The following is a 27,283-nucleotide window of genomic DNA, read 5'->3' on the forward strand; positions in this document are numbered from 1 at the left end:
AGTCAGTATGGATGTTGTCTTTCATGAGCATCTCTCATATTAATCGTCCCCACCTCTTCAGGGGGAGAGTGTTAGTGAAGATGTGTTGACCATAGAACCTCCCCATCTGTATGTTCACAATGAGTCTATTCTTGTTCCTCCTACTCCTAGTCCTCCCTCTGCTCAGGGGGAGAGGTTCCTATACAGGGGGAGACCATCACAAATAATGTTGGCATTCCTATTCAAGAGGAGATAACTCCAATCCAGCAAATTACAGTCCAGAAAACCATTAGTGAATTTCAGAGGAGGATTAATGATTCTAATGTGCAGACTTATACAAGGAAACATAAGCAACTTCAATCCACTACAGTACCAATACCCATCTAGTTGCCGAACCTGGATCCAGAACCTGCTTCTCCAACTGGTAATACTTCTTCTCTTGATCTATCTATTATTGTTCCCAAAGGTGTCAGGGCTTGCACTAAGCACTCTATATCCCATGTTGTTTCCTATGACTCCCTTTCTCCATCTTTTCGTGCTTTTGTTTCTTCTCTTTCTTCTGTTCGTATTCCTAACAATTGGCAAGAAGCTCTATCAGATGGAAAGTGAAAGGCAGCAATGATGGAAGAAATGGAAACCCTGAAAAAAAAAATGACACATGGGAGCATGTGGTTCCTCCACCAGGGAAAAGGACTGTTGGATGCAAGTGGGTGTTTGTAGTAAAACAGAAGGTAGATGGCACTGTGGATAAATATAAGGCACGACTCGAGGCAAAAGGGTTTACTCAGACATACGGGAGTGATTACCAAGAGACCTTTGCCCCGATTGCAAAACTGAATACTGTCTGAGTTTTGCTATCTTGTGCAGTCAATCTTGGATGGGATTTACAACAGTTGGATGTGAAGAATGCTTTTCTCAATGGAGAACTTGATGAGGAGGTGTATATGGACATTCCACCAAGGTTCTCTTGTGACAAAAACCAAGTGTGTAAATTGAAGCGTGCACTTTATGGGTTGAAGCAGTCACCTAGAGCATGGTTTGGCCGGTTTCACGAGGCCATGATTTCTGTGGGCTACAAGCAGAGTAATGCTTATCACACTCTCTTTATAAAGAGGATTGGTGCAAAACTTACTGTTCTTATAGATTACGTTGATGATATTGTAGTCACTGACAATGATGGTGATGAGATCAGTCGTTTGAAGACTTTTCTTGGACAGGAGTTTGAGATTAAGGATCTAGGAAAGCTAAGGTACTTTCTTGGGATTGAAGTTGCCAGATCTTCTAAGGGCATCTTTCTCTCCCAAAGGAAGTATGTCCTAGATTTATTGGCTGAAATTGGTTTGTTAGGATGTCACCCTTTAGATACTCCTATGGATGCTAATGTTCATCTCAAGGAAAAAGAGGGTGAACCTGTTGATAAAAGCCGGTACCAAAGACTAGTGGGGAAGTTGATTTATCTCTCACACGCAAGTCCTGACATTTCTGTTGCTGTGAGTACTGTGAGTCGGTTTATGCATGACCCCTACTCTTCCCATATGGAAGCGGTTCTTCATATTCTTCACTACTTGAAGTCACCTCCAGGGAAAGGCATTCTCCTGTCTCCTCATGATCACCTACGGATAGAAGCATACACTGATGCGGATTAGGCTGGTTCTCCTGATCGCAAATCTATCTTTGGGTATTGTTCTTTTGTAGGTGGCAATCTTGTCATTTGGCGTAGCCAGAAGCAGAATGTGGTGGCTTGTTCTAGTGCCGAAGCAGAATTTCGTGCTATGGCACAAGGCATTTGTGAGTTGCTCTGGCTGAAGGGTTTGTTACAAGATCTTGGTGTTCCTATTCGTCCTCCTATGATGTTGTACTGTGACAACAAGGCTGCAATCAACATTGCACATAATCCGGTACAGCATGATTGTACCAAGCATGTTGAAGTGGATAGGCATTTCATCAAGGAAAAATTAGAAGAAGGGCTGATTTATGTTCCTTTGAAGTCTACTGATCAGCTTACTGGTATATTCACCAAGGGACTGCCTGGAAAGATGTTTCATCCTAATTTAATCAAGTTGGGCATGTTTGACATTTTTGCTCCAACTTGAGAGGAAGTGTTGAATAATGTAAACCAAAATACCAAGGGGGTATTCTGGTCCTTTTGGGGTTTATTATGTGTTTTATGTACTGCCTAGTTAAGTCGGCTAAGCTAGGGGTATTCTGGTCATTAGGATGTAATTCTTAATGCTATAAATATAAGGCTTGCTTGATCAATTCGATCATTCAAGCATTCTCCTATTTTCTGTTTTGTTACCGAAATATATTTTTTTAATTTTTTTAAGGAAAAAACAAAGGATTGACATACTATCTATTAAAGGTTAATCACAGGGATAGATATATGGAAGATCAGTGTAAAGGTATACGATTGGGAAAAAATTAACAACTGCAGGTCTGCTGGTGATTTAATGAAGAAATTACTCACATCTTCTTCAGTAGCTGTCCTCGGAACAGATCCAACAAAAAGTTTAGCAAAACCACTAGCATCAGCATTATCTGAAAAAACATTTATATCAGCAACATTAGAAAATTGGAGGGAAGCAAGGAACATGAGGATACAACAAATAGAACCAAGAAGAACGCTACACAAGAAAAAGTAATTTAACAGATTCAGGATGATATAGAAACTGGGGACAGTTTTCCTTCACAGCTTTCAAGGATGGCTTGCCATTAAAGTCTCTCCTTTTTGTGCAACATGGAGCGCTCAACTAGCTAACCCAACTGTTGGATAGGCTGTGGATCCCATGGATTATTCACTTGTTAAATTTGGGTCCCACCTCCCACCTCAACCATATGACCCACTCTTTTTAAGGTTTAAATCATGGATCTCCAAATGGTTGCAAAATATTACCTGAACTTGACTTTTTCAACCCAATTTCAACCTTCATATGTCTATGTTGGAAAATGCAATGGGGCTGAAACGTACTAGACAGATAGATGGTGATACGGACAACATGTCCATAAAATTTTAGAACCAACTAAGCTGGTGCATGGCAGATATGCTGACCGCCAATGAAAGACTCCCTTTACGTGAATTCTACTAAAATATGTGAATCTTACTTTGCATTAATTTTCAAAAACTAGAACCAAGAGAAGACTAGATCCAAATAAACAAATTTTTAGAGGGCGTTCTAAGATAAGAGAAAACTATGTCATGCGACAAAAACCATATGGATTACATTACCCTTCATGGTATGATTGGATGGTTTCAGGGGGTTCCTAAAATTTTCAAGTTTGTTTCAAAAGATCAAACCTTGACATACTCCTAGACCAACTTCTGACCACTTCTCACTTGCAAAGGCAGGTCTAAAGGACCAAAACCTCTTTGATGGCGCAATTGCATTCAGGTTTGCTGATATAGTGGCAGGTTGGTGGATCTCGTTGCCAGAAAGAATAGCTGGATCCATTTTTTGGAGAGAAGTAAAAAACTGAAAACTGCATCTAAATATTTGGAATAAGCAAGTCTTTGAATGTGGATCTGAGGAAGTTGGTCCTCTGAACAGCATTGCTTATTGGGATCATAAAAATGAATAAGATTGGCTTTAACAGGAGAAAAAATAAGCAGGGAAATAGACACATTTAAGTTGAGGACGATGTTATTTATAGAGGAAATCAGTCAGAAGAAGAGAAATAATAATGTAATTCAAGAATTCGTAGGTTGGTTTTTTTTTTTCTGCTGATGGCTATGTCGAAGGTGGAATCAAGAATCAATTTGTATGTTTAGTCTGGTGTATGCCTAGACATATTCTTTGTATAGCCTTTTCCATATTAATAATAATATAATTCTTTGGTGACTTTTAGCAAAACAAAAAAATAAATAGAGTGAAGTGGCTAGTTGTAAAGAAGACTCAAATTAGATATTCTACAATTTTTCTGGTTATATATTAAATGGGAGAGGGTTCTCTGAAGTGGCATAGAGGAGCGCACCAATGAGGTGCGACAAAATGGTATCGTACATTAGAGGGCAGCAAGGTCATTTCATGTGAGGAGGAGGGAGATAAATATATAGGATTATGGGTGCTACCACACCCTGCTCTGGCAGCTCAGAGAACCTTTTCCCATATTAAATGTCCTACTTGAAAACTAAAGATTCAACCCAAAAAGATATAAGGAGATATGATCATATGGTCAGGAGTTTCATAGGAGCTATACAAGAAGAACTTTCTTTCCTAGTAAAGCCACTTTGGAAATACTGGAATTACTATATCCAAAGAGATGAGCGATTGACTAGAGACGTCTTGAAGAGGAGGAAAGTAAAAAAAAAAAAGGAAATTTCCACGACATAAGGAGATAAAAACTCAGGCCCTCATGGTTTTTCTGTGTCTTTTTACAATCAACGACGAGAGAGGCGCTGTTGGAGAGTTATTTTACTACAACCCCACACAAGTGATGTATTCTGGACATTGTAAACCTCGACTCTAAGTGAACCAGGTACTATTGGGAAGTGAATCAGTAATGAAGCCTTTACTTCATGAAGACTTTTTGTTCTTCCATTCTTGGAAACCTCCTTGAAGTATCAACTACTGGAGGAGTGGTATTAGACAACCCGTCTTTCCTCTCTTTTTTTAAAATAGGAATTAAAGGACAAAATTTGGATACCAGAAGGATCACCATATATAACACAAATTTTTTATCCTTAAATTCCTTCTAATTGAACCTCTAGATCTTTCATTATACCTCGACAAGTAGAAAGAATTACAACCCTTGTTCCTATCACGAACTGTGCTCCTGTGACTGTCAGTGCTGTTATTTTTATTGTCTGTGCCCGTATCTGCCTATGCCCCCTGTGACTACTACTAATATCTCTGGAGCTGGGACAGGAAGGGATGTTGGCCAAAAAATGGCAGGAGGTATGATCATGATGGCTACCTTGATTGAGGGACCAATGGGCAATGAAACTTTGATTAACTAATGGCATATTAGGCTATTAGCTTGCGGAAATTTGTACAAGATACTCCCCAATGTCCTAAATTGAACATCCTTGACAGTGGGCTTCTACCGAGCATAAGCTTCAAAGTGTGCTTGCTTGAATAGATCAAGTAGATGTTATTTCGTTTGTAATTTGTCACCATTATTGGGCTTCTTGGTGCCGGAGGACCATTCTGACATGTTTCAGATACAAGGCTTTAGTCTCGTTCCTTCCCCTCCCTCTTTTCCAGTATTTTTCTTTGAGCACATGTGCAGCCAAGTTTTCAATCTTCAAAATTAAGATATATTCGGCAGAAATGTTTTGTTAGTTTATAGGTGTTGCAAGACATCTGGGTAATTATCTCTTTCACTAATTTTTCTAAATCTATATATTGGATTCTGGAAAGTTGCACAAAGCGTTTCTCCTGTTGCTGTCAACAAAGTATTGTTTTTTTATCCAGCAGTCTGTCACCCTTATTCAATCTGATGACCACCTGATTGGCCTGGTTGCTACATATTATATGTGATCAAACTGGGTTCATTGCATCGGAGATATAGGGGGGGGGGGGGGGGAGAGGTTGGGGACTTGGGATAGTAGTTAACAGGAAAATGGATTAACTTTATGAGATTGACATTCTGCTAAAAACTGGGCACCAAACATCTTGCATGCGTTATGGCTGTTGAAGAGAATTAGTAAGTAGATGACCGGAACTGGATTAGAGCCACAGTTGACATAATGTTGTAGCTCCAGTTGACATGGTCACTTGTCTTGTCCATATCTATGGATATGTTCTAGCTACTAAGAGCCAGCTGTTGCAAAGGGGTTGAACGGCAGTGAAAAGCATAACTATAATGGGGGAGAGAGAGAGAGAACAAGACAAGGTAAGAATAGAGCGAAAATAGTAACAAAGACGCAATTGAAAGTACCCAGTCCCCAACAAACCTATCCCAACCAGAAGAAGAAAATTATCAGGAAGTGGATGCTAACAGGGTAGCTAAATTTCCAGTTCAACAAAACCTCCACTGTGAATACCAAGCATCGAAGATAAAAAATAAAAAAAGAAGGGAATTCTCCACCCACAAAGAGTCGAACAAGTATTAACACCCCCCAACACACACACACACACACAAAAAAAAAACTTTAATCAAGAAACAAAGAAGATAACCAGAATGTAAATAGCAAGCAACCAAATAAAACATGTAGCTTCAGCTTCCTGGCCTACCTGGAGAGTCTCCTCGATCAGAAGAAGGAAACCCACGTTTCTGCCCAGCGTGAGGCATCGAGCCAAAGCCACCACCGCCGCCACCCATTGAACGGAATCCGCCACTGCCAGGCGGATGATTCGGGGGACTGTTGTAAGGATGATGGTGGTAATTGGGATGACTTCCCCCGGAGAAACCACTCCTATAATTGGGGTTTCTGTGGTGATGATTCATGGGACCATCAGACGACCGAGAAGGCATTCTCGAATGCCTGTTGTAGTGAGTATCTGGATTATTACCAGATCGTTCTCCCCTGTGTCTATCCAGCTTTACAGACTGTTCCAAACCCAGATGACGAACAGAGAAAACCAAACCCTAAATAGAGGAACCCTAGAGCGGCAAAGTATTGTTGGAGCTGCCAAGTAAATGGATACGAGTACAGAATCACCAAAAGAGGTCGAAGTCTGAGACGATACCTTCTTCGCTCTCTTTCTCTCTTCGACTGTGGAAGCGCGCGGGGTCTGCAAAGTTTGGTTGTCTTCGGGGTACTCAGTAACTCAGTAGTAAGACGCACAGCAAAACTATGGTCCAGAAAACTATTAAAGAAAAACGCGTTGTCTTGACACGTGTCATTGCTCAATGGGCCTGGAGGCCCTGAACGCAGCACACTTCATGGACCCTGATAAGACCATCTGATTGACATTTTTGCACCGTCAAACTGGTCGGATACGTCCAAATGGTTTTCTGATATGGCCACATGGAATTGTTGATTATACAATTCAGACCGTTGGATATGTAAGGAACAATCGGGATTTGTCATATGTGCAATTTTAGACCCAAATGACAATTATGACCATTCAAAATTCTTTTCAATCAAATACTCTTTCCATGCAATGACTATTGGTGCAGTGACAATTATTGGGTTTTTCTTATTTTTCTTTTGGGAAATAATGTCTATTACTAATATTAGTATTACGTTTTATAATACTACTATATTAGATACTATATTAGAGTATAATATTATATATATATATATGAGAAAAGTTTATTGTGGCGGAGTGTACCACCCACACCTAGACACAGAGGGGGCAAAATGATCACCCCGCCCCTATGAAAGGTAAAATTCCTACCCCCATTATGCTTTTGTGTGCGCTTCTATTTGCCCCCTCACGCTTATATCTATATATATATCATACTATTATATAGAAGTACGGACTAATGTTCTATGGCAAATCTTTTCCTTTACTATTTTATCCTTCTTTTTTAATTAAATACCATTTCTCTTATACTATACTCTTTCTCTCTCCTTTTTGTTTTTCAGGGATTCATGGTACCCTTACTTTTAACGTTTTGTAATAAATGATACATAAAAAATTTTCTTTTCAATTTAAGAAAAACTCTAAACTTATCTCACAGTTCTCTCTCTCCCTCTTTCTCCACTTACCTTCTTTTAATATATGCTCTCAATAAGATCTTACTTCTTACCTAAAAAATACCCTCATTAACATCTCTTTTCCTAAAAAATATCTCTCACGTCTCTCTCTTCCAGTTACAACAAAAGGATAACGATCCTCTCCAATTCTTTAATCTAGCAATATACTTGGCAATGCTATCTTTACTATGCGACACGTGGCACGTACAAACAAATCTAATGGCTAATAATCCTTTGCACCATTTAATGCTCCACCAACCCGTTTTACTTACCTAATTCGAGAAACCCGATTAGGATTGTAAACCTAATCGCAGAGAGCTTTCCTCTCTCCCTCTCTCGATTCAATCCCTCCTGTCAGACTCTACCCATTTTGTTGATGAACTGCACTTCAGTTTAAATAAAATTAGAAAAAAAAAAAAAAGAGTCCCCAATTTAGTAAAATCTCTCTCTCTCTCTCCTTGAAGCCAACTTCTTCATTTTCTTGTTAGATAACTAAAACTAGTAATAAGAAAGTGATGGTAACGGTAACAACACAACCAAGATAAAGCGCTTGTTGATTCTACATCATATTTTATACTTCTCGAGAGCAATGTTAATAGGAAAAAGAAAACAAATATTTGGCTTGATTCTTAATCACACCAACAGTCGTTGGGATCGTATTGATTTACACCCTTAATCATCATTGGCCTTTGATGGGTGTCATTAAGGAAAATGAATAGCTCGTCATCATCAATAAATAGGAATAATAATGATCCTAGATTAAACGGCGGGCATATTGGCTAACCTGGCCTGTGAGACAGCGTCGGATTTGGTTTTTTATGGAGATTCTCAGCTTTCTCGGGGTCTACAATGAATTATTCAAGAAGATGCAATGGGCTTTCTAGTGTTAAGAAAATAAGTTGTATCTTTTTTGGGGTTTTAGGTGCGAGATTTTTCTTGAGCAGTGGAATTATTGTTTTATTATTGGGCTAGGGTAAGGCTGGTTCATCCCCCCCTTGTATTCATCTATTCTTTGAGTTTCTATCAATAAAAGCGTAGGAGCTGGCCCGGGTCCCAAAGAATATATAAAATTGTTCCATTACCATATAGTGGTCACTTATTTGAATAGGGAAACAACCTTTCCAGGTAAGACTGCATATAATATGGAATCCGGCTCCTCTCCTGGGAGCCCAGCAGCACCCAGGGAGTACCCAGTGAGATATCCAACGGCTGGGCTGCTGGGCGTGCACCGAGATGCACACTGGGCCCACACAGGCACACATCCAGGTGTACAGTTGGATGCCTCAGTGGGCGCTGGGCTCGCTGGAGAGGAGCCCAATCCTACAATATGACCGAATTTAGCTCGTCTCCAGGGAGCTCAGCACGCCCTACAGGGTGCTACCAGTCGTTGGGCTGTATCGCACATATCCCTAGACATGCACCAAGATGTGTGCCATACAGCTCGACCGTTGGATGCCCCTTGGCAGCATCCTCGGTGTTGGGCTCCCTGGAAACGATTCTGATCCTATGACCTTAGATTCAAGGTGAAGGAAAAGATTTATTTTCATGATCCAGATGTACCCTTCTCCATCCCAAATCCAATACACTTCCCTTGGATTGCGTACAGCATCACTCCAAGCGGTCAAAGCCCTGTCTATGTAAAGAATGGAAGAGAGAGAGACGGAGAATAGTGGTCAAAACCCTGTCCTCCAAAGAATGGGAGAGAGAGAAAGAGAGAGAGAATCCATTTTAGGCCAACACCATGACCAAAAATTAATGGAGGCTTCGGTTCCAAGTTCTAACTATCTAACTAACCATCATTCAAGGGCCTAGAAGCTTTTTTGATTATCGTCCTTCCAATTTCCAAAGGCCCAACCCAACCGAAACCCCAAAAATAGAAATCAAGCAATCAATAAAAAGAAAACCGATTAGTGTCTTAATAGAACGACCAATCGTTTAGGTCGTTAATAATTCCGACTTAAAAAGAAACCCTCCACAGGCAAAGTCTGTGACTTGCTGATCCCGAAATCCAATAAAAATTTAAAAGATGATGATACCTTTGACGGTGGTCTTGGTGGTGTTATCTTTCTTCTCCGATGTAGCCCATGGCTTGACTGCAGACACCGTCATAGACTCCCCACTCTTGACGGAGAAGATCGGTACCAACCGTACCATAAAGGTCGACATCAACGGCAAAGATGAGTTCACATCCGTTCAAGCCGCCATCGATTCTGTTCCCGTCGGCAACTCTCAATGGATCATCATTCATATCAGGAAAGGAGTCTACAGGTAATAATATCTATTAAACAGGAGCATCTTTCCATTCTCTGTCAAGAATTGTTTAACTAATGGATTTGTTTTGGTTTGGATTTGGCAGAGAAAAGGTTCACATCCCGGAGAATAAACCATTTATATTCTTGAGAGGAAATGGGAAGGGAAGAACCCATATCGTTTGGAGCCAAAGCTCTACCGATAACTGTGAGTCTGCCACCCTAAAAGTCAAAGCTCCCCACTTCATTGCCTTTGGAATCAGCTTCAAGGTAAGTGATGATGTCTAACTTTTGTCTTTTTCTGCTGAGAAAAATAGAGAATGAGATCAAATGACTTGCAGGAATCCAACTTTATATTTATAATACAAAATTTAATTTCATTCATTCCACAATAAAAAGGACTAATATAACCCCATTAAGCGTTTGATTTTATTTTAATTATAGAATGACGCACCGGTGGGGATGGCATTCACATCACAAAACCAATCGGTGGCAGCGTTCGTGGGAGCAGACAAGGCAGCATTCTATCACTGTGCATTCTATAGTGCACATAATACCCTCTTCGATAACAAAGGTCGACATTACTACCACAATTGCTACATCCAAGGTTCCATCGACTTCATATTTGGTCGTGCCACTTCCATCTTCAAAAGCTGTGAGATTTTCGTGGTGGCCGACACCCGAGTGAAAATCCACGGTTCAATCACAGCACAAAACAGGCAATCTGCAGGTGAGGATAGCGGCTTCGTCTTCATCGGCGGCAAGGTTTACGGCATCGGCGGGGTTTACTTGGGAAGAGCCAAGGGTGCTTATTCTAGGGTTATCTTCGCCAAGACCTATCTCTCCATGACCATTGTCCCTGAGGGCTGGAGCAACTGGAGCTACCCTGGTGGCACAGAGTTAGTATATTTTATATTTGACTTCATGATTTATTAAACCAATCTATTTTAATGAAACAAAGTTAATTAATTAGTGTATGATAATATTGGAACAGGAATCTGTTACAGGCAGAGTACAAATGCCATGGTCCAGGTTCGAATACAACACAACGTGTTTCTTGGGCCAAACAACTCACTGAAGAACAAGCTTCTCCATACATGGCCATCGATTTCATCGACGGCAAGGAATGGTTGCCCATTTACTACTAGAGGCTCTACTAGCTCTTTATAAATTCCTGGTGAATGGTGTACGGGATGGATGAATTATTCATTTTATTTATTTTGTTTGAAGGATAATTTACAGAGACATTAAATTTTTTATTTTTTTTTGTTGACATGATTAGAAAGTGCATTGGCATATTACTTCCGATCGTCAATTAACGTAAAACCCTAATATACTATACTTGGCTATGTAATCACAGAATCATTATCTCTTTCTTTTCCAAATTAATGAAAGAGAGAAAAGAGAAATTGTTTTTTCTGAACTCCATTTTCCATTATCAAGCTAGAAAGTTTAGCTCACAGATGCAAACGTTATCCATTTTATTCGCAGATTTTGGAGTTACTATTACGTACGTACATCTACTACATGCCCATGCAAACTGCAAAGTGCATGGTATACCATTCCACTACATATATGATGAATTGCGTGCTTTACGCGTAAGAAGAAGAGTAAGTTCTTTGGGACGAACTGAACTTAAAAGCCGCCACCAATTCCTCGTCCTCCTCCGGAACCACCCCCAAAGCCGCCACCACCTCCAGCTCCTCCACCGATTCCACCACCAGCACCACCACCGCCTTTACCACCCCCAAAGCCTCCACCACCTCCAGCTCCTCCACCGATTCCACCACCGGCACCGCCACCACCTCCAATACCACCACCTTTACCACCTCCAGCTCCTCCACCGATGCCACCACCAGCACCGCCACCACCTCCAATACCACCGCCTTTACCACCTCCAGCTCCACCACCGATGCCACCACCATCACCAACACCTCCAGCTCCACCACCGATGCCACCACCATCACCAACACCTCCACCTCCTCCAATACCACCGCCTTTACCACCTCCAGATCCTCCACCGGTGCCACCACCAGTACCACCTCCACCTCCAATACCACCGCCTTTACCACCTCCAGCTCCACCACCAGCGCCACCGCCTTTGCCACCACCTACTCCACCACCGAGTCCTCCACCTGCACCACCACCAGAACCACCTCCAATTCCTCCGCCTCCACCTTTACCTCCTCCTGCTCCGCCACCAGAACCTCCTCCAATTCCTCCACCTCCCCCTTTACCTCCTCCTGCACCACCTCCAATTCCTCCGCCTGCACCACCACCAGAACCACCTCCAATTCCTCCACCTCCACCACCAGCGCCACCGCCTTTGCCACCACCTACTCCACCACCGAGTCCTCCACCTGCACCACCACCAGAACCACCTCCAATTCCTCCGCCTCCACCTTTACCTCCTCCTGCACCACCTCCAATTCCTCCACCTGCACCACCACCAGAGCCACCTCCAATTCCTCCGCCGGCACCACCACCAGAGCCACCTCCAATTCCTCCGCCTCCACCTTTACCTCCTCCTGCTCCGCCACCAGAACCACCTCCAATTCCTCCACCTCCACCTTTACCTCCTCCTGCACCACCTCCAATTCCTCCGCCTCCACCTTTACCTCCTCCTGCGCCACCTCCAATTCCTCCGCCTGCACCACCACCAGAACCACCTCCAATTCCTCCACCTCCATCTTTACCTCCTCCTGCACCACCACCTACACCACCACCACCACCGACTCCGCCACCTTTACCTGCACCTCCACCAATACCGCCACCTTTGCCTCCTCCTACACCACCACCTTTACCAAAACCTCCGCCGGCACCACCTCCACCTCCAGCACCACCACCACTACCTCCTCCTAGACCACCACCTTTACCAAATCCTCCGCCGGCACCACCTCCTGCACCTCCACCGAACCCTCCACCAGCACCACCACCACTACCTCCTCCTAGACCACCACCTTTACCAAATCCTCCGCCGGCACCACCTCCTGCACCTCCACCGAACCCTCCACCAGCACCACCTCCGGCGCCACCACCAGAACCAATGCCAACCCCACCACCCTTACCGAACCCTCCCCCAGCACCTCCGCCACCTCCTAAACCACCACCACCATGATGCAGGCTGTCTTCCTCTATCCTCCTTCCTTCCGCTATTCCCACCACCATCACTAGCGTAACTAGTAAAATGCCGAACACTCCAATATTGTTTAAGAGCTTCCCCATCCTTCTCTCACCAAAAAGAATTCCTGTCACAAAAGCTGTTTGCTTCACAGGATTCACGACGACGAGGAGGGGGATTTATAGTTTTTTTTAAAGAAACTTAAACATTTAATTAATGTACGATTGCATATGGTTGAGGCAGAGTTAATACATGAGAAGTGGCGAGAGAGAGAGAGAGAGGTCGATCGACACAGTAACGTGGGGCTAGCGAATTGAGACGTCATTGCACAGCCAAGAAACCGGGAAAAGAATTAAATGGGTTTGACCTTAGAGGATTTTAGACGGCTTTTTCTTGGTCCAACCATTATGGCTCTGTCTCAACACTCAACCAACCTATTTTAACCCTGGGCCCACCTCCTTAACTTTCCCCCCCACCGTCACGAGTCTCTCTCTCTCTCCCTCTCTCCCTCTCTCATTCTAAGTTCCTTCCTTCCTTCCTTCCATGAAATATCTCGCATGCAAACACAGAATGCATTAAATTAAAGTGGATTATTAATTTCTTCGTTATCCAGTGTACAGGCAGACATACATAGATACGTATTAATTTATGTTAATTCTCTATGATTGGTTAATTCCTTTTAACCAATTAATTAGCTTACATATTATTAAGTCATGAAAAATATATTCATTGATCCTTAATTAATTACCTCTTGAAGAATGTAGAGTTATATAGGGGTACAAGATATGCCCTAGTCGGTGACTAGAATATTGCACAGAATATTGCAAAAGTGATTTAAAATCCTGATTGAAATGGAAACCTATATCACGTGTGAATAATTGGTAAATCTATATCACATGTGTTGCTTAATATGAGGAGAGGCCGATCTTAAGTGTTCATAGCGAGTTAGACTTTCATGATCAGTTGATACAGGTTGGCTCAGGTGACCATGTAAAATTTAAGAATAGTATCCCACTTAGAATTCGGTTGGCTCAGTGACCTGCATAAAAAAAAATAAAAATGATGGATTAGCTCCAACCTTTTAATTAAATAAACCATTAATGTTTAAAAAAGATTAATTCTTAGTATTATCACAGAGGTTATTATTTTTCCAAATGTCACAAAATATCTACATTGCCACGTGGATTGATTATATGTTTATTCTAACCATTGGATAGAGAAAACTTGGTCTAGATTAGTCACGTGTAAATTTTTTAGTCTAATCCATTAAATACCACCTTTTATATTGGGACATATCTCGTGTATGTCCATGCATGCATACCAGTATTCTAAACATTACTGTGTACTCTCTTAGCTCATAATGGGAATAGATGGTTAGATTTTTTTTTTTAAATGTCAAAGTAAATATCTCAGATTTGTCTTGTGATTTTTGAAAACATCACCCTCCATTGTTACATGGATAACTACCCAAAGAAAAAATTGATGATTTAAAATAAATTTTTGTTACTTTTAAATAGGAGTGTCAAAACCTAGCTCAAACTGATAAAACCGATTGAAAAAATTGGATCGAACCGAACCAATCCTTATCAGAGAGGTTTTGGACTTGGGTATGACGAGATCGGCTGAAAACCAGACTGTAATGAATCGATCGATATCCAAACCAAAAATTGAACCGAATGAAACTGATAAAATATGAAGTTATGGACAGGTGAATTAATTATCCATTGATTTCAATATTAGTGAGAAGATTTATAGTTGCAAGGGATATTATTACAAATCAATGAGTATGAGGTTATGAATAGAAAAACTAATTTGTAGTAATGCTTCGATTGATCTCCTTGTTCACCATACAAAATTAGTTGAATAGTTAAATAAATTATTTGATAGTAGGATTCATCTTGTGATTTCAATAAAGTTATCTTTTTACACATTAATTATCCATTGATTTCAATATTAGTTATCTTCCTTTACAATGATAAACAATATTAATTTGATTTGTACTATTAATGTCTCTACAAACCCTATTTATCCATTTATTTCATTATCTCCCCCTTACAATTTATTCATCTTTGTTCCTAATACAATATGAACACATCAAAGCAATTTCTCTATTCTTGGTTGTTTACCTTTTTAATTTGGGAAAAATGATTTAAAGTGTTTTTATCGAATCTTGCTTCACTAAAGCTTATGAGTGTAAGATTGTATTGTGGTTCAAGCCTGAAAACTAACGATCTAACTCGATATTAATATGATAATGAAAAATTGAAATAACACGAAATCGTACTGGACCGAAACACACCAAAAATTGTAGTTCCTTAACATTTGGTTTTGATCTCACTCATTCCTAGACCGAAACCAACCAAAAATCGTTGTTCCTTAACGTTTGGTTTTGGTCTCACTCATTCCCAGACCAAAACCGAGCCAAATCGACCGTTTAATACCCCTACTTTTGAAGATGTATAGAAGAATTATTTATCTTTTAAATAAGTACATAAGTGATCAATGTTTGATTATTGAAAGCCTATCTTTAAATGGTCGATCAATAGACATGTCTTATGGAAAAAAGACATGTTCTTTAAGCATGTTTATTGGAGAAAACATTTGATGATCTCTTCTTCTCCTATACATACTGGACGGTCTAGTCCCCATTTCTCTAATAATTTTCAAGACAATTATCAACTTCTCTTTTCTCTTTGTTTTATTTTATTTTTAATTTTCTTGAGAATGGAAAACAACTCATGGTAGAGAGACTTTTCCTATGTTTTGTACTTTTAACTTGATGAGGGTATAGGAGCCGACTTAATAGGGCTAATATATATTGACAACAACCAGCTGTCCTTCAATCGGGCAGGCCATAGTGGGCTACCAGGCAGGACTCAAATGGGACACTAGTTTTGAGTTGGCCTGCAGCTGAACAGTCTCCAGTCTTAACTGGCCTCGTAAGACTGGCTAGCCTTGACAAGAGACAGTCTTGGCCTTTGTCTTCGCACATGTAACAACAGTCTAGCCCGGCCAAGTTAGCCACATTTGCCCACTTAGACAATATAGAGAATGATAATATCTTATAGCAAAAGGTTCTCAAGTGGGGTGTTCAGGGCAGGATACATTAGCATCTTTGTGTCATCATTGATCTAGTAATTGCCTTTCAATGTATGATACTATTTTGTTACAATTTATTGGTATATATACTCTTCCTTCTTGTTCTTTCAAAGGGATTTTCTTAATAATGTAGTCATCTTTAAGTTTACTTACATATTCTCTTTGAAAAAGTATGATGCTAAGCCAAAATATTTTCATTTGAAAGAGGATTCCCCATGACACGAGTGTACGGAGACTTTCCCACATCACGCTAATATCAATTTAGAGAAGAGTATTATTTAATAGAAGCCAACATGTCAAGATAGAAAACAATAGTAAATGATGAATTGAAAAATGGTATCATCCATATGGGGTTCATATGGTCAGAATAGAATAGAGAGTGTATCAATATGGGCTCCATCGTTAATTATGTGAGAAGAGTATAATTAATGGAATTTGTACAAGGGCAGCATAGCAATCTTTTTCCCTTTCTTTTTAGATCTTTTGTAGTTTCATCATTAGCTTATATTAGTATTCAATTCAATGAAGTTTTTTAAATCTAAAAGCCGATCCAACCAAACCTTTAGATGGACTGAATTCGGGTTTGAGATTCAAGGCTTACAGTCCAAGGGATGGAGGATCAACTAGCCTAACTTATATAAAAACTTCGAATAAGAAAAAGGATTGGACCGAATTTTCCCCTACCCAAATTAAATGAGATCGATCTCATTCACCGAGGGGCAAAAAAAGATGGGAGAAAGCATTTTGGGAACATCTTAAAACCCCATAGTGATTTGTGATTCTTAAGATGATGGGTGAACCGTCCTCTATGAGTGGAGAGAATTTTCTCCTAATAAAGAATATGTACAAATGCAGTACTAAAGAATTCAGACGGTGTCTCCAACTGCACCATTACATAAAGTCTTCTTCTAGACTAAGGGGTTTACTTGTAGAGCATTATTTCTATTACGACTGGTAGTGATCTCACCGACTTTCATTTTCAACATGCACATGGCATTTATGAATAAACCCTGTCCCATGATCGAGTGGGTAGAAACTATTTTCCAGACTAAGCATTTGTGAGAGTGTTGACTGTAGTACACTAGTATACTGTCGTGCGGGTTCTGGAAATTTAAACCTCGATTTCCTCCATAAATTCTCTGATCCAAATGAAATAAATTGGTAATGAAAATTATAATGAATTTTTTATTTATTTATTACCTAACGTATTTCAAATTTAGCTATTAAATGTTGTAATTTTTTTATTTTTTTTTTGGTAGTTTTCATAAAAATTAAACATTCTATTTGAAAAATATATATAATTATTATATTAAAAAAGAGTTTAAGGTAATTTCTAAGGGTGTCAAAACCAAACAAAAAAATGAATCGAACCGTTTAATAAATGGTTCAGTTATGGTTTCAAAATTAAGGTCACTTAGTTAATTGGTTTAAACAGAATCAAACTGTTTAACCGAATAAACCATTTAGCACTATTAAATGTACATAAATGTGCCAAAATCAAATAGAAACCATTTATCGAACCGAATCGTTTAATCATATCCTTCTCACATAATAAATAATGTGGTTTACACTGACACTCTCTTATAATTGTGATCATGTGGAGCCCATGTGGACCTTATATGGATGTTACTATTTTCCAACCTATCATTGGTGTAGTATGTAAATTCCTTCTTACCCTACCTTATAGGAAACCTTCCTCTTTCTTGTTATTATTATTTTTTTGGGGCAATGTTCTTTGCACTGTAGGGCACAATTGAGTAGACTGTGCCATACACATGGGGAGGGGTGGAGCAGTCATTTCAGCCATAGGACTACCCCATTGCCATGTGTGTGTGCCCATCCTGTGCCCAGTGCAGATAACATTTTTCCTATTTTTTGTCAATACCCTCTTTTTCCAAATGCAGTTGGAGGAATAGACGAAGGAGCAACTTCCACTATGTAGTTTATCTTCCACTATATAGTTTATTCTTGTACCACTCCAAGGTCCTTATGGTTGGGGTAAGCGGCATCTTTAACTCTGTAGTCTGTTCTTATACCAGTCCTTTGAAGTCTAACAGGATTGTTCCCACTAGTCTTTTTGGATTGAATCTTTTTAACATAAAATAGAGATAGATCATCGCATGTATGCAGGTAAATACTTCCTTCAAGGTCTAGGATTTTATAACCATTAACAATGATTGCTGATTAATTAAAAAAAATATTCAAAAAGGAAAATGGAACAATTTTATAAAATAAAAGGAAGGGATTTTTTTGGCATTTCCTATATTTTCTCAAAAAATGATTTTTATTTATTTATTTAGGAGAGAATATATATATATATATATATGTAAGAGGGTACACAAAACCCAAAAAATAAAATAGGAAAAAGGTTCTTTGAGCCGTTTAGGGGAGGGTACGTTAGCACCCTCTCTCTCTCTCTCACACACACATGAAATGACATCAATGCCCTCTTATGTACAAAACTGTTCTACTGCATCTCATTGATGCATTCCTCTATTTTATTTGCTCAAATAACCCTCTCCCATAAATTAGAAATTTAAAATGATATCCAAACCCTTCAAAGATGGTGGAAGAGAGAGAGAGAGACAGAGAGAGTAGGATTTACAAGTTTGGGTAGAGCTTGAAGCAACCAAACATGAGAAATACAAAGACGAAACACTCCATATGCAAGGATATGAGCTTCCTCTAACAAAAGAATGATCAACATACTGGTATGATACTCCAAGAGGGTAGCTCAATCAGCAAGGCCAACACCTCACAATTAAGAGGTCACAAGTTCAACTTTCTTTGGGGCCTACCTATTAGAAAGAAGAAAAAAAATACTAGAGGAAATAGATCAAAAGTGTGAAATAAATAATAAACATTAATCCCAAATTCAAGCTATTAATCCAAGGGATTTTCTTATTGACACCCTCAACGTATCAAATAATTATAGTTTTACTTTGTTTGCCCTTCTGGTATGATACAATTTTTTCCCAATAAGGATAATAACATCATTTCACATGCATACTCGAAAAATGTGCAAAATAATATAATGATATATCACTTTCAACTTATTTTTGGAAATTCTTTTATACACCTATCATAAAAATGAATATGACAAGGGGAAATTAAAGAATGTGTCAAGTTCTAAATACACCTTCAAAGGTGTCATTCAGACACTCCCATTACTCAATCCCTTGACAATCCAACAATGGCGAAAGGACTCTGTTTGGCCGACATTGACACTGAGAGACGAAAACTAGGGAGCAAATGGGATTTGGATAACCTAGTAGTCCTAATCGTAAACGATAGATAATAGGCGTTGTGCGTATCGATCCATGCAGTGCTGTGGCTAACGCGTTAAGTATCTCGCCTGGGGAGTAAATCTACAAGAATGAAACTCAAAGGAATTGACGGGGCCTGCATAAATGGTGGATCATATGGTTTAATTCAATGCAAAGCGAAGAACCTTACCAACACAAAGATTGCTTTCAAATTAAAACCATGAGGTAATATCAAATCCCATCCATGGTTTTAAAAAAGAGGCGCATAGGCTGGTCCGTGCCCAATACCAATCCCTGCATGATCTTGTATCAATGAAATGGTTCTAATTGGGGGAATGTCTATCCAGAAAATGATTTTTAAATCAAAATTGACGGCAAAACCATTCAATTTAATCTGATACACCTCCCTGGCTGTTCGAGCAAGGCACTCGGGCAGGAATAAGGTCGCTACGGACAGCGCGCCGCATAGGATCTGAATTGCTACAGCTTATAGTTCTTGTTTTATGGTTTGGTATGGAACTCCTAGTTCTATTCTATGTAATTACTTAAGCAACAAAAGAAGGCGTGACTCAAGGTTCCGGGTTTGTTGTAGAAATCGTAACCATGATTAGAAGTCTTACAAGTAGGACGCTAAATAGGTTATGGTTCGCCTCGGACAGTTTCCTTCGGCTCTGCGTTTTCACTTTTTCGAGCTTCGATACCTTATTCTCCTGGCGTTTTTGTTGTTGTACACTTGTTGGTGGAGGCTGAAGAACCCCGACGCCTGAGAACTGCGAAAACTCTAGTTCCACTACCAATCTAACAGCAATGGAGCTTGCAGATGAAGGTGTCGACAGAATGGTTGATTCAAAGGATATGCAGCAACAGAGCAAAGCTCTCGACAAGCTCACTGACCACGTCGAAGATCGTCAACTCGATTCCACGAGGGTCCAAGAGGTTTGCCTCCCCTCCCTCCAAAAATACCCCTTTTCCTTTTTCCTGCTGTTAATTTCACGCTTGTCGAACGAAAAAGAAAGAACACAAGACTCAAATCCTTAATCCACCAGAAAAATCACAGAATTGATATCCTCAGTCAAAGCAAAACCCATGTTAGTTTGCAGCCTGGTAGCAAACCCCTTCCCTTTTTTTTAATTGTGGGATGAAGGCAGGGCTGCTGATGAGTAGGTTATACAGGGAGCACAATTTTGAATTGAGCCCATACTCCATAGCTTTTTTTGATAAAACCCATACTCCATAGCTATCTTATTTCATTGTGTTCTCTCAAAATTGGTTTTCGGATTATAGGAGTCCTTCTAAATCCATGTTATTGATTGTTTTTATCATAGAAATAGTTTAGTCTTCTTTTTAACTGTATTAGGTTTTCTTCTAATTTGTATGAGCTCTGCTCTTTCTGAATACTGTCCTAAATATCTTTTTTATTTTGTTTTTACCAATATCTGAAGCTTGTTTAGTTTAATGCTACTAAATTTTTCCAAGAGTAGATTATAAGTTTTACCATATTTCCAAATTTCAGATGGTTTTGTGAAGGTTGTCATGAAATATTTCGTGCTTCCCATGCTTGGTTATTAATGAGTTTGGAAGATCATGAAGTGGTCGTGAAACTGTTGAAGAATTCGACTTAACCTTTATATTAATTAGATTTGCAATGTTCTCATTTATGGTGTTGTGCAGGCTATGGCATCCATTGCTGCGTCTGCTGAAGCTGATTGGAATGCAATGAGAATGAGGTTTGTGCTCTTACGTCATATAGAAAGGCACCAACCTTTTTGTTTAAAATGATATGACTCCTGAAAATTTATTTCCAGTTTGAGATATATTGGTTGGTGCAGTTTGTATGTATGAATATCCTATGATTTGAACACTCTAGGTTGACATTTAAAGACAGAATTGTTCGTGTGATTAGCTGTTCTTGGTGATTTGACCTGGCAGCGTCAGAATATCCAACTCCGTTGATATATCCAGTAGGATTACAACATTGATTTTTATAGACGAAAATACCTACACCTAGAGATTTGTTAAAAATCTTATTAGAGTAACCATTATGTTCCACTGGGAAGCTATCATCTAATGATCACAGTTCTGGTTTGTTAGGATCAGCTTTATGTTTCTGAGTAGCATTCATCAAGTGGTACGCCAGCTCTCTTGTATGTTGTCTTCCATTTTACCCTTGTAGCTCCTTGTATAAGTTATTTATTAATCCCTCTTTGAGATTTTTGTCCTAAGAATCTTCACATGGTATTGATCTGGTGGTAATAGTCTCTTTGGACCTCAGTTATTCTGATGACTGTGTACATGATCTGCTTTGCTAAGTCCAGTCACATAGTAACTTTTGTGGACCCAAATGGCAAGGGTCTATGTTCAGAACTGCTCCACCTCGTTAGGTGACAGTATTTCAATCTCCAACCCCAAGCTTGTTGAATAATTTAGACGCTTGTGTTTCACCCTTTTGCCCCTTATTTATGTTCGCCAACATTTATTGACTTTTTGTTACCATATGGGATCAGTGGGCACCAATCATAGTTCAAGATTTCAGTTTCGAGCCTGGTTTCGACAAAGTTCGAAACTGAAATATTGGTTGAAATATAGAAGTTTTGGCTGGAAGTTTCAGTAGAGGGTTTCGAGACCCAAATCGCCAAATTAGGACCCGAAACTTCTAGGAAACCCTATTTTAAGCCCTCTAAACATAGTGGAACCCTTTGATTTAAAAACGCACACCCAAAATGGTAGTTTAACTTTGGATCCTAGTTTGGTAGTATAGAGTGCTTTGGCAAAAATTCACAAATATCACAGTTTTCCCAAGGTTTCTTGTTGTAACTAGCAAAACCAGTGAAATGGGTCGAAATGTGTTATTTATTTTTAGGGAAAAAAGAAAGCTAACCGCAGTCGGATGGTTAGCGTGGTTCCTGTGCCCTGACCCCCAGTGAAATAAAAAATCGCATTCAAACCAATGCCTCTGAGCACACTTTCATTGTCTACCACGCCGGTGCAGGGGCTACATGATTGGTTAGCGTTCTTTTGCCCTTATTTTTAAGCTAAAGTATCATTTCGGTCGAAATTTCACCCAAACCATACATATCGTCGAAATTTCGGCGAAACACCTAAATTTCAACCGAAATCTTGTATTACTTCAAGGACTTGGTTTTCATGCACGGTCGTGTATAAGAGGAATCTTTTACACTAGTTTTTAGTAACCGTTAGATTAAAGTGTTTTAATCTGAACCATTCAAGGATAAAGTAATGGTAGATACTTTCACCTATATGGCCGGTTACCTTTTAGTTACTTTTTCAAATACGTGTAAAAGACTTTTGTATTTATCAACATGATTTAAAAAAAAAAAAAAAACAAAAGAACTTCCTTTTGTTTCGTTCTCTGCAACTCCCTTTTTCACAGCATCTTTCTATTGATTTTTGTTTAAGAAATCTTCCCATGTTCCTACTTCTGTATTGATGACAAAGGGCGAACAAAGGCCAAGAAGAAAGGGTGATAGTAGATCACCAGAGCAAAAGCAGACAAACTTAGGCAGACCCTTAGGTGAAGCAGAGGCGGAGAACATATTTGTTCCAAGCTCAGATATTACCCAAGCAAAGAGTTTCTAGGTTAAACAACCCTTGTACTATCGTGCCCTGAAATGAAAACGAAAATCTATCCATTGCAGCCGAAAAATCAAAGCTAAACAAGCTTTTGATCTCTTTAACCTGATGATGCAGCTCCAAGAAGGAAGAAGAAGAAGAAGAAACCCTGAACTTAGGGTTTGAATAGGGAGCCGTAGCCTAGGAGTTATATTTTCATACTTAGTTTATTTTTATGTTTTTTAGATTGAACCGGGTTGAAATTGGTTGCATCCAATTGGTTCAATGGGTCCAATGGGTTTAATTTAAGTGAAGAGCTCCTATTGGCTAATAGGTTCTTATATCCTATTGGCTAATGAGGAATCTTCTTTTAAATTAATTGTTTTAAGTTAGAGTCTTTTAATTTAAGTTAAGTAGGGGTAGTTAGGACATTTTAAGTTTTAAATTAGTCCAATTAGATTTAAACCTCTCCCTTCCATGATTTTGTGAAGGAGAGGCCTTTAAGTTGTAATAGGATTTGGCCTTAGGCTTTTATTATAAATAAGAATATCGTGGGAGGCTCCCCCACAATAGATTTGAATTAAAAACACTGATTTCGTGGCTGGTTACTGCTGCTGCTCCTTGCTCTCAAGAGTTTATGCATCCTTGTGGTTCTATCAAGGTGGAAGGGTGGGTGGAATCCTGCGACTCTTTACGCCGGGATGGCTAGGAGGATCTTTCTTTGAAGGTGGCTTCATCCTTCAACCATTCAAACTGCTGTTAGAGGATTCGAGAGTGAGTTTGAATTTATTATTTTCTGTTTATCCTTTCTTCCCTTCCCCAATCAATTCCTTTTCTCTTCTGTCCTATTTTCATAAACCCTAGAAGACTCTAAACTCTGATTCAGATCTGCTCCTCCATTGGAATCTGATCGGATTTGGACCATAACTTCCCCGCATCACCATCTCCACTCGACCCTAGCTGCTGCTCATTCTGTCCATCCAAACCCTAAGATCCCTCTTCTCCATTGACCCTAAAAACCCTAATTTTCTGCTGGGACACATTCAGCCATCAGAAACCTTCCATTTTGCAACCGAATCTTCCCCCTAGCTCCTCTAACAGTCGACCTTAACCCCTGCCCCTAAATCCTACTTTAAACCATAATTTTAGTTGTTTTTCCTCATTACAAAACCCGAAACCCTAACCCTAAATCTGCAGAATTTTGAAACCTAACCAAATCCAGATATTTTTATATCATAATGACCCTCTAAACCTGCAGATTAAAACCCTATAAACCCCATTCCCAAATTCCCATCCTAAACCCTAATTTTGCCCTAAAACATCCCCTAATCAGCCCTAAACAACAGGCTTACCCTAAGCTTGGTTCTACTTGGTTCCTAGTGGGATTAATTCCTATTCTAGGACTACATTACCTGACCAAAGGTGCGGTTTGATTAAAGGTACTGTCCATTGGTATGGTTAGAACCTCATGCACCAATCATGTGTAGGATGCAGTAACACCTGCTTGCTTTAAGGAATTTGGAATGGCTAATACTCACACATTTCCAGGTCCAATTATGATTCATTTGGTCCTTCATCCCAATTATGATTTGGGATTGGAAACCATGTTTTGGCATGTGCCTAGCTAGAAGATCATAGGAGCAAATCAGAGAAGTCTAGCTTCGTGAGTTCATACTTAATGGGTAAATTTTGTTATGATCACGCTGCAAACAGGTGGGACGAGGCATAGGGGTTTTGTTCACCTAACTAAATAGAGAATGAACACATTAAGTTCACAATCGTAGAGTCAGTTACAAAACAAGGTTCTACAGCTAGATCTGATAAAATTTCTGAGAAAAGTAGCAACTGGGAGAATTCTTTTACTTCAGCACAGAATTCCACAAAAAAAATCAAAGCAAATCTATGCAATGGGTTCACTAGAACGACAGCTGAATTTATAGGTTCAACCTCATCAGGTCTGTAATACCAGGTTTCATATCTTCAGAAGGCAAGAATTTTCGGTAGAGTACGATGTCAAGGCCACACATGAAACCCTTGCTGCTTGGCCAGAGGTTAGGGTTTGGGCGGAGCCGTGAGTTGCAGAAGAGGGGAGAATACGGGCAGGAGGGAAAGGGAATGAGGAAGGGCAAAATTCCATCACACATGAAACCCTTATTGTCTGGCCAAAGGTAAGAGGGATTGGGCGGAGCCGCCATTGCAGAAGAGATGAGGAGAAGGTATTTGAACAAGGGAGCAGCAGAGAACGAAACAAAAGGAAGTTGTTTCGGTTTTTTTTTTTTTTAATCATGTTGATAAATACAAGTCTTTTACATGTATTTAAAAAAGTAACTGAAACGTAACTGTATAGGAGAAAGTATCTACCATTACTTTATTGTTGGACGGTTCAGATTAAAACACTTTACTCTGACGGTTACTAAAAACCAGTGTAAAAGATTCCTCTTATACACGACCGTGCATGAAACTTTTTACCTTACTTCAATATCTTACTTTGTTTCAACAAATGTCAAAACCAAAATATTTCGTGGAATCTTGAACTATGGCACCAATTGGTGTAATTCATTTTTGCAACAGTTGTGTTCCCTGATCATTACCTGTTCTGTGCATTCCTAGTGGGCGGTGACTATTGTATTTTCTGAGGAGGCTGTCTACAGGTACTTTACATTCCCCTCTGCAATAAAATATGTGATAGTAATCACATTGATTCTCCAACCAGAGGTTACAGAAAAAGTGATGGTGATGTGTGATTAGAATGAAGTAATAGTGTCTCAGATTGTAATAATGTCCTAGAGAGTTAGGGCCAGGAGTTTAACAGGGCATGCATTGTGATATAGAGCACAAACTAGCAATAACATGATGTCCAATGTAGATGTGAAGGCATTTAAAAAAAAATAAAAAATTGGACGATCTATTGACAATTTATACATTTGTACATTTCTTGAACATAGCACTCCATTGATATGAGTTACCTAGGTTATGAGTTTCAAGGACATCTATTTTATGTGGAGGATTATTAGTATCTTATTCAATGAGCCCTTAGTTGAGGTTGATGCAGCACTCTTGATTTGTTATTTGACCTCCAGAAGAGGTCTCTGTGGAGATACATGCATTTGCTTGCATGTTGGGATTCTCACCTGGGACATCTGCTTACACTGCAGGATTGGTACCTTGTTGGATAAGTCTGAGACTAAGGCCTGTTTTCACGTTTTGGGGGGGGGGGGGGTGAGATTTTTTGGAATTCAGAATGCTGCAAGTCTCTGAAACATGCTGCAGTGGCTTTGATGAGTTGCAGAGACCGTGGCCCCTTTTTTTTTTTGTTTTAAATTTCTTTGTCAACTAAAGTGTTTGTGGGTTAGTAAACTGATATGTCAAAAGAATGGTTCAATGGACTATTGAACCAAAAGAGTGATTGACTAAATGGGTGGGACGTTTCCCACTGGTTTCAAGAGAAGGGGGGGGGGGGGTTAGTTTTGGCTTTGGAAATCCAAGGGAGAAGGGAAGGTGGAAGTTTGCTTTAATGGGGAATCTAGAAAATAAGTTCTTCATCGGGAAGTTTGAGTAATTATAGGCTTAGTAAGTTACCTTCGCTTGTCATCGAGGCTGGATCAGTAGTTTTATTGATTCGTCAATAGTTTTTCATTGGGAATCTTTTTGGTACAAATTTTCCTTTGAATCTTTTTGTTTGGTTTTTATCCAACATAACCTTAAAACGCACATCTACTGGGTCCTCACAGGGAGAAGGAATTGGCTGCTGTTAAAATCAATGCTGCAGAGGTAGACATTATTGCGAATGAGCTAGAGGTTAGATCTCTTGCCTCCTCTTTCTCCTAACTTTGTTATGATACCTATTGACCAGTGGCTTAGATAATTCTCTTTCTTCATTGGAATAGTTGGACAAGAAGGTGGCTGAGAGAACATTGCGGGAGCACAAAGGTGATGCTGTTGCTGCCATCCGTTACCTTCTACGCTAAGAAGCTAGCAGTCAAAGATCCCTGTGAATTGTTTTTAATCCCGAGTGGTATTGGTCATGAATTATAGAGATTGATTTGACACAAAGTTTGAAATTTCAGATTTCGACTCCATTTAGATTTTGGTCACAACCAAAATATTTTGGTGAAATTTCGGTCCATTTCGACACCGCAATTTTGATGGTCATTTCGTTTTTATTTTGTTCAAAACCAAAATATTTCGTGAAATTACAGTCATTTCGACTGAAATTTTGAATTGTGATTCGACTTCCCATGTGCCGGGTTCTCATGGCCAAGAAGAAGATGGTCCTTTGGTAATGTTGATCATGCTCACAATGGCTATAAAAGTTGGCTAATGACAATTTTACTGACAGTTTAAATGAATTAATGAGTATGTTTCTCAATTTATGTTGTGCCAATGAAGGGTTCTTATTTCTCTATTCTTGCTT

The 27,283-nt window shown here is 39.5% G+C and overlaps 3 protein-coding genes across 4 annotated transcripts in view; 2 read left to right on the plus strand and 1 right to left on the minus strand.

Annotated features, from left to right (window-relative positions):
• The window catches only part of LOC122657470 (flowering time control protein FCA-like), a 50,228-nt gene extending 37,154 nt beyond the window's left edge, over nt 1-13,074 (minus strand). The window contains exons 1-3 of one of the 2 annotated variants that reach the window (XM_043852178.1): nt 12,609-13,074; nt 12,015-12,101; nt 2,447-2,517 (exon numbers count right to left, since the gene is read on the minus strand). In XM_043852178.1, the coding sequence (XP_043708113.1) occupies nt 2,447-2,517; nt 12,015-12,101; nt 12,609-13,038 (588 nt within the window). In that variant the 5' untranslated portion in view covers nt 13,039-13,074. Of the gene's footprint in view, nt 1-2,446; nt 2,518-6,152; nt 6,700-12,014; nt 12,102-12,608 lie in introns of those variants that run through there. The other variant, XM_043852179.1, reaches the window with a different exon arrangement.
• On the plus strand, nt 9,591-10,963 carry LOC122658121 (probable pectinesterase 67). Its single transcript, XM_043853017.1, has 4 exons — nt 9,591-9,832; nt 9,921-10,083; nt 10,258-10,712; nt 10,808-10,963. Exons 1-4 carry the CDS (start codon nt 9,591-9,593, stop codon nt 10,959-10,961), a joined length of 1,014 nt encoding a protein of 337 aa, XP_043708952.1. The 3' UTR covers nt 10,962-10,963.
• A 6,967-nt stretch (nt 13,075-20,041) lies between the features above and the next one.
• LOC122660144 (huntingtin-interacting protein K-like) lies at nt 20,042-26,933 on the plus strand. Its single transcript, XM_043855327.1, has 4 exons — nt 20,042-20,235; nt 20,971-21,026; nt 26,601-26,667; nt 26,757-26,933. Exons 1-4 carry the CDS (start codon nt 20,107-20,109, stop codon nt 26,835-26,837), a joined length of 333 nt encoding a protein of 110 aa, XP_043711262.1. The 5' UTR covers nt 20,042-20,106; the 3' UTR covers nt 26,838-26,933.
• The last annotated feature ends 350 nt before the right edge of the window (nt 26,934-27,283 follow it).

The sequence above is a fragment of the Telopea speciosissima genome, chromosome 4, assembly GCF_018873765.1.
Source record: "Telopea speciosissima isolate NSW1024214 ecotype Mountain lineage chromosome 4, Tspe_v1, whole genome shotgun sequence".
Classification (NCBI taxonomy): Eukaryota; Viridiplantae; Streptophyta; class Magnoliopsida; order Proteales; family Proteaceae; genus Telopea; species Telopea speciosissima.